The sequence below is a fragment of the Arachis duranensis genome, chromosome 4 (genome assembly GCF_000817695.3).
Source record: "Arachis duranensis cultivar V14167 chromosome 4, aradu.V14167.gnm2.J7QH, whole genome shotgun sequence".
In the NCBI taxonomy this organism is placed as follows: domain Eukaryota; kingdom Viridiplantae; phylum Streptophyta; class Magnoliopsida; order Fabales; family Fabaceae; genus Arachis; species Arachis duranensis.
In genome coordinates, this window is record NC_029775.3 from 89,806,857 (window position 1) to 89,814,410 (window position 7,554).

General features: G+C 37.2%; 1 protein-coding gene across 3 annotated transcripts; it reads left to right on the plus strand.

The window, feature by feature from the left end:
* The first annotated feature begins 93 nt into the window (after positions 1-93).
* LOC107484259 (uncharacterized) lies at positions 94-6,933 on the plus strand. 3 transcript variants are annotated; one of them, XM_016104868.3, is made up of 7 exons: positions 94-333; positions 1,831-2,039; positions 2,558-2,608; positions 2,899-3,149; positions 5,632-5,745; positions 6,339-6,398; positions 6,479-6,933. In XM_016104868.3, exons 2-7 carry the CDS (start codon positions 1,853-1,855, stop codon positions 6,551-6,553), a joined length of 738 nt encoding a protein of 245 aa, XP_015960354.1. In that variant the 5' UTR covers positions 94-333; positions 1,831-1,852; the 3' UTR covers positions 6,554-6,933. The 3 variants fall into 3 exon arrangements, with proteins under 3 accessions (XP_015960354.1, XP_015960356.1, XP_052117196.1); XM_016104870.3 differs by lacking the exons at positions 6,339-6,398; positions 6,479-6,933 and adding an exon at positions 6,270-6,338 and having other exon boundaries at positions 111-333; positions 5,632-5,772; XM_052261236.1 differs by lacking the exons at positions 5,632-5,745; positions 6,339-6,398; positions 6,479-6,933 and adding an exon at positions 4,986-5,615 and having other exon boundaries at positions 111-333.
* Positions 6,934-7,554: the final 621 nt, after the last annotated feature.

Below are 7,554 nucleotides of genomic sequence, written 5' to 3' on the forward strand. Positions count from 1 at the left end.
ATTCAGTTAGAGTCGGGCCAAAACTCGGATTATCCGACCCGATCGACCCGGTGAGGGAGTAAGTGAGTCATGAATCAGATGCTAGGGGTTATTAGGGTAAGGGTACTACATCCAACGCAGCGCTACACTGCTGACCACCTCGCAGCTCACACTGCCTCAACCAGTCAACCCTGTGTCTCTGCCCTTTGTCTTCTTCTTCTTCTTCTTCTTCTTTGTCGTTCTTACTCAGTGCCTCAACTCACTTGATCATTTGCGATTCAGCTCCCTCCATCAACATTCACGTTTAACCCTCTCTTCCTCACGTTGCCGCCGCCGTCTTCCTTGCAGCTGCAGGTAAACCACTGCTCATTTAATTTTTTATTTTACTTGAAAATCTGAAGTAATCAAATAAATTTTAACTGAAATAACTTATTTTTTTTATTGCTTTGTCTGATTATAAATTTTAAATTGTTCTCATTTTTGAAATATGTTAATGCTTTAGCCTTGATTATATATTTTTTATGCTAACAACTACCGAGTTAGTATTGTTAGAAATGTAGATTGTCTGATATTAGCAGTATTATGGTTGATTTCTCTGTTATAAGTTGGTTTAGGATGTTCCTTGTTCTTGTTTTGCACAACTACCGAGTTAGTATTGTGTATGTTGTCCTGATAATTGGTTGCATTGTCAAAAGATATATATGATATCTAGACCTAGTTTTCACCCGGTCTAGACGTGGTATAGTTGTGGCCTGAAAGTGATTAGGTTTCATTGGGTATAGGGCCGGGTAAGGGTCAGGTTTAGGCCAAGACAACCCAGTTTCGCCTGTTTCGGCTTTCATCTAACTTTAAAGCCGCATATCTTCTTCTAAGCCATCGCCATCATCCCATGCAGCTTCATAGACGCAATGGACAAACATCACAAGCAGCACAGCAAGTTCCCTGTATTTTCCTCTTCTGTTCCTTCCTCCCTTCAGTGCCTTTCGCCAACATTTTGCTTGGTTTCGTTTCTTTTTGCGATTTTCATTGGCATTGTGGTAAATAAATACTAAAAAAGAAAAATTTCTTGGACCATTATGGGAGTGTTGAAGCAATGTTCTTTCTTGATTTTGGAGTATGAATTAAAACTGTAGAACACCATATCACATTATCATGTTTTTTTAGCTGCTTAGTTCTTGAGTAATCAGCGTTTCATAATTAGACAGAAAAGGATGTCTCAATTTTATTGGGAAATGTAGTCTATGAGTGTGTTTTAGTGGACGAGATGATGTGTTTTAATGCATTATTCCTTGTTCTTTTGTGCTTCGTATGAATGTTTGCTAATTGAGGAAACCATGGATAAGTCAAGAAGAGCATAAACAATTAACAACATTGGAAGTTGGAACTATAAATCTATGACTAAAATGCTAGAAAGTAACAACGCAATCTAAACGTAACCTGTTGCCAGTTTTTGCATTTTTTTTTTCATTCCTTTGCTTAATTGTGCTGGTGACAATTGATGATTGAAGAAACTGTCAATAATACTAGAACAATTAACAACGTTAAAATTACGTGCTACACTACTACCATAACATGTTTAATAATGTAATCCTTTTTCTTTCGAAAGTAGTTGACTGCATGATCCCCTTGGTTATGTTGGTTATTGTACAATAATCTTATAGATAAAATAAAGGGCCACAGTCCTTACCCAGGTTTTTGGTGTATCAACTTTATTTTCGACTTTTCCAGTTATCCCTATTTCATTTGCAATCATATTGTTTACCATGTAGTTACGATTAGTATGGAATTGCCAAGTAAATGGTTCTGACTTTTGAACTTACTCTAACGGAATAGTGTGTTTTGTCATCCCAGTTCAGTTGACTTTTGTGGTCAAATGATAAAGAGGAGATTCTATAAGGTTGATCATGGTGGCCGGGATGCCTCAGATGCATCCTCTTCATCCTCTGACTCTGAGATAGAAGCTGAAGCAACTGATGAATCTGAATCCGAGGATGATGAAATGCTTGAACCTGAAGTAAAGCAGGATAATAATGATGATGATGCTGGCTCAGCATCCTCTGGTTAGTCCATTAACATCTGGTTAATCTATCGGTCTGTCAGAAAAATATTCTGAGCTATACATCAGATACACAATTGTATTTAAAAATATTTATCTTTAACTTTTGGACTTGTTCTATTGATTTGTTGATTGAGATGAAATTTCAAGTTTTTTTCTTCTGAAAAATCCAGTTCGCCATTCTATCCAGATGAGGCATGTCAATAACAGGATTTTTGTTTAAGTATAGATCCCCCCTTCCCTCCGTCCCTCTCTCTCTCACATACACACACACACACACTCTCACTCATGATGTTCTTATTTGAAGACGAATAGTAATAGTAAAAGCTATAGGTCGCGGTAGTATAATGGATAGAGTCATTCAATCTTTGTAACAAAAAAAAAAAAATAAATAAAAAATCAATCTTCCAAAGTTTTATTCAAATGCAAATGGAAACACATAGCTTTTATTACATTGGAGGTTTGGTATCTTATAATAATGTTCATTACTTATTTACATCTTTTAAATTTTGCACAATTCAGGATACAAATGTGAGGATAGTTTTGGAAATGATGTTGATGCCAACTCCTCAGGTAGGTTGTCTGTTCTGTCAGCTCGAGTGCTTATCCTTGGCACAAATTTTGTATTTCATTGATGATATTTCCAATTTCTAATTCAGCATCAGCATAAGATACTTGAATGCAAGTCTGAACGCTGGTTTGCTCGAAATTTATTTTTTCATTTTTCCCATTCAATGTTTTTGAAGATAAATTTATGTCTCTTTCTGGGTATACTCTATTCTTTCTACTAAAAGTACATGTTTCTATTCTATTGTTCAGAAAATAACTCTATTTTGATTGTATTCATGTTCATGTAAGTGCAGGTTTGTTTTTAAGTGACGATGATGATGGAACTTTAAATGAGAGACCAAAGCTCAAGAATAAAGAGTTGTCTAGTAAACGTGATCATGAAGTATTGGAGAAAAAGTCGAAGGTCTTGGTGGATGAAAATAAATCAGTGCCAGTGGATGCATTGTCATATATCTTAAAATGCAAATCAGTTTTTAAGTGCAGGATATGTCCTAGGATTATCTGTTTGAATGAGGCAATGTTGAGGGATCACGTGCAGTCAAAGGTAATATGCACTTTTCTTTTGGCGGTTTATTATGCTTTACCAGTATGCTCCAACCTTTTTAGATTTTGGAAGAAATCCATGTTATTTGTAAATATTGCCTAAAAAATTAGGGTTGGCAGCAGTATCCGAACCTGCGGTACCTGCGTCGCCCCCAACCGGTCGGGGAGGGTAATTACCCGACCTGGTGCGGGATGGGTCTAGGATATACCCGCCCCATATAAGAAATTAGGGTTTTTTGTGCTGCCACTTCCCAGAGCCTCAGCCCCCAACCCCTCAAAGACCCTCAGACCTCACCACAGTACCTAACTATTTCTTCTTCTTCTTCTTCTTCTTCTAACTCAATCCTCTAACCTTATTCTTCATCTTTTACCTCGAGCCCTGACCTCATTCTCTTAACCATTGTCTCATGCTTACTAGCCAGCCTCATCTCCTCCCAGCCACACGTGATTTGCTGGCCTCACCTCTGCTTGTTGCTTTGCCGCGGTTCATCGCTCTATGCCACAGCTCGGCGGGCTTTGCCAGTGTCACCTCCTCTTTGCTCCTTCGTCGGTTTGTCCTCGCCCATCTTTTCTTGTCCTCCTCAATCTGCGAGTCGCCAGCGTGACCCGAAGCTCAAGCACCAAGCCCCTCCTCCTCTGCCCTCTGCTCCACGTTTTCATTGCTCCTCGATGAGCTTCTTTATTTTAATTCTTCAATTTTCAATTTTTGATGGATTAATTATCCAATTTTTTTCCTTTGCATTTCATTGTTCTCCTGAATCACCCTATTTGTTCTGGGTTGCTATTTCTTTTGTTTTGATTGCTGTTTCTTTTTTAATTCTTCAATCTTCAAATTTTTCTTTCGTCAAGAATTCACATAAATTAAAAAAGAAACAGCAATCAAAACAAAAGAAATAGCAAATCAGAACAGTTAGGGGTGATTCGGGGGAACAATGAAATGCAAAGAAAAAAAATTGGATAATTAATCTATCAAAAACTGAAGATTGAAGAATTAAAATAAAGCTCATGAGGAGCAATGAAAGTGTGGAGTAGACTGCAGAGGAGGAGGAGCTTGGAGCTTCTGGTCACGCAGGCGATTCATAGATGGAGGAGGACAATAGAAGATGGGTGAGGATGAACCGACAAAGGAGCAAGGAGGTGACACCGGCGAAGCCTGCCGAGCTGTGGTGTAGAGCGACTAACCGCAGCGAAGCAACAAGAGGAGGTGATGCCAGCAAATTACGTGTGGCTTGGAGGAGATGAGGTTGGCTAGTAAGCGTGAGACAATGGCAAAGAGGGTAGGTCAGGTCTTGAGGTAGAAGATGAAGAATGAGGATTGAGGAAGAAGATAGAGTGAGGTCTGAGGGTCTTTGAAGGGTTGGGGGCCGAGGGAGGCTCTGGGAAGGGGAAGCATAAAAAAAAGCTAATTTCTGAAAGATATATATATTTACTGGGGCGGGTATATCCTAGATCCGGGTCGGGTAATTACCCACCCCAATTGGGTGGGGGCAGAGTGGTTACCCATGGGTTTGGGTACTGCTGCCAACCCTACCCTCCCCACTGCCACCCGGACTAAAAGGACGTGAATTAGTATATCCTGCTCAAGATTTGGTTGAGTTTTGACTGCAAAACCAAAGGAAGATATGATAAAGGTTATTTTGTTGCTCTAGGATAGCGTAGTTGTAGCACACGTTTGAGCTTCTATGCACTACTTATGCTCTGAGGAATTAAGAACAATAGTTATTCCCTGATTGCATTTAGCTGATATCAGGATTTTAATCTAGGTTAGTGGCCCCAAGAATAAATTAGTTAAAATCAAAGTGAGAATACATATTCTTACAAAGGGATACTGCAACAGGGACTCACAACACTACTATGTGATTGACAGTATCTAACGAGTCAAAATGACAACAGTTTTCTATAGAGGATGTGGTGAAGGCAACCACCCAAATCTGGTCTACTACTGGAACATATTTATATATGGGCAGCCCGGTGCACAAGCATCCTGCATTAACGTAGGATCCAGGAGAGAGCTGCACCCAAAGGTTGTAGTGTATGCAAGCTAACCTGATAATGGCATCAGCTTGCACCCGTGACTTTGAGATTACATGAAGACAACTCAACCGTTGCTTCAAGGCTCCCCTTTTGTTTAAATGGATAGAAGAAAACGTATTATCAACGAGGAGGATAAGATATCATTTACTTAAGATATTTCCAATCCTGCCTGAATATCTAATTTGGTTAAATCTATTTGGTGATGCATAGATTGTCAACAAGGTAACTTGTGTAAGAGGAATAAAATCCTTAACACCAATCACAATTTTAAGGAGCATGTAGGTATGTGATATAGGTCCTATTCACTGGTTGAATCAAACACATCAAACTTCCCTTTCATTCAGCTGTTAGAAAATATTATGAATAAACTTGCAAACGTCAACTGTCTACTTTTTTTTGGCATTGGAAAAATTCTTTTAACGGTGAAATCTAATGCTAATTTTCTTTAGAGACATGCTCACTCGGAAAAGCTACTTAATCAAGGCAGACTAAAGGCCATTCTCAACAGTGATGGCGAAATTGAGAACCTAGATGTCTCAGATGTCGAAGCCAACGATAGCGAGGTTAGTGCTTTTCAACAGCTTAATTCCGTGCTATTCTATGAAGCACGGACACTTCGTTGAATTATCGTGTCCACGTGTCGGACACATTTCGGACACGACACTCACCGATACTCGTCCGACACGCGTGTCTGCTGTGTCCCACCGTGTCTTAATAAAAAATAAAAAATTCTTCTCCGGACACGCCTGGACACACCTAAATACCATCACGTGTCCGCGTATCCAGTCTTATTCTTAACATATATTTTTAAAATAAATTTAGATATAGTATATATTATTATTTATTAAAACAAAAAATATTTTAAATACTTAATATAATTAAAATAAGATATTAAAAATAATTAAAAATTTTAATTTATATTTTAATATCAACAAAATATCAAAATATCATTACAATTTATCTAAAAAATACTTTATATTTTATATATATGCGTGTCCCCGTGTCATGTAAGATTTTAAAATTCGCGTGTCGGCGTGTCCCGTGTCGTGTCGTGTCCCGTGTCCGTGTCAGTGTCTGTGCATCATAGGTGCTATTACTTATTCAAGAAACTGATTTGTTATTGACATGCATTGAAAGCTAACTCATAACTTTCTAGGATGATGAAGACAAGGATCATTACAAAAGACAGAAGCAGAATAAGAAGAAATTCAAGAAGGTAAAGAATTACTAGTATTTCAATTATCAGCAAGAGTTTAAATTTATACCCTAAAGATGATGAAAATCTATAAATTGCAGAAAAGGGACCTTAATGTAAACTCAAGAAAAATACAGTCACCGAAAGGTTCAGCCAAGAAAAAAGGCAAAAAATGAGAACTGAGTTGGGTTCTATTAAAAAACTTGTGGAGCAATCTTTTCCTGGTAGTATGTGCAAAGCCATGCCAAGTTTTGAGTTCTCATATATGCTCCATTTATGGTGCCTTTTGAAACCTCGTTCCCTCCCCATTGTTCAATATATTGTGTTTTCCTACCACAGTTTTAGATTGTTCAATGTGGTGATGCCCTTCGTACAATTTTCCCAGAGTATTTCTTTTTATTAAAAAGAAAATGGATTATAGTAATGTATTGATTAATACTAATTAATGGAAAGAGTTAGCCTTGTAAAGAGTACTCAAGATTTACCGGGTTTGAAATTTTGCTGTCTACTCTTGTACTTATATAATGTGAGGGAATTGGATGACGCATTTGAATAACTATGAAAGCCATGTACGAATCAGCTACTAACAAGTAATGATCGAGTAAATAGTTATTTTGGCACTCAATTTTGATTTTAACATAGATTCTAATTTTTGTTTCATAGATTCTAATTTTTGTTTATGACAAAATGAACTTTCAAATATTAGCTTCGTTCGACAATATAGATTAATTGTTAACTCATCACTTTAAAGGTTAATTTTGTCAAAAAAAAAAATTGGAGTCTAATTTGTCAAAATTAAAATTTTTTTGGATGTTAAAATATCTACTTGATAATAATCTCATCTTAAAGATACATTTGTGTTTGAGGCTGAAAGTTTATTCCATGGAGTAGATTTAGCTAACTCAAATCGTAATCAAGGAACATGAATCAACAACAAATAACATTGCATTACTCATCAACTATTTAAAAGAAACAACGACGTGGTAATGATAGCTTAGTATTTAGTTTGGGAACAAATATGAAAGTGGCTACGAATTTGTTGTCACACCTCAAAAAACTTACTAGAGAGTAAAGATCCAACACGGCTCCGGGCTATTTTTCATACAGGATAAGGTGATTTTTGTCCATTAAAAAGAGATACTTTACCTTCAATTTTTTTATTTTGAGACATTAAGAT

What these genes read in the sequence shown, in the direction of transcription:
- LOC107484259 (XM_016104868.3), top strand. Translation starts at nt 1,853, where the DNA reads ATGATAAAGAGGAGATTCTATAAGGTTGATCATGGTGGCCGGGATGCC. An exon ending in TGTTGATGCCAACTCCTCAG is followed by an intron (nt 2,609 to 2,898) that starts GTAGGTTGTCTG and finishes ATGTAAGTGCAG; the next exon opens with GTTTGTTTTTAAGTGACGAT. An exon ending in GGGATCACGTGCAGTCAAAG is followed by an intron (nt 3,150 to 5,631) that starts GTAATATGCACT and finishes AATTTTCTTTAG; the next exon opens with AGACATGCTCACTCGGAAAA.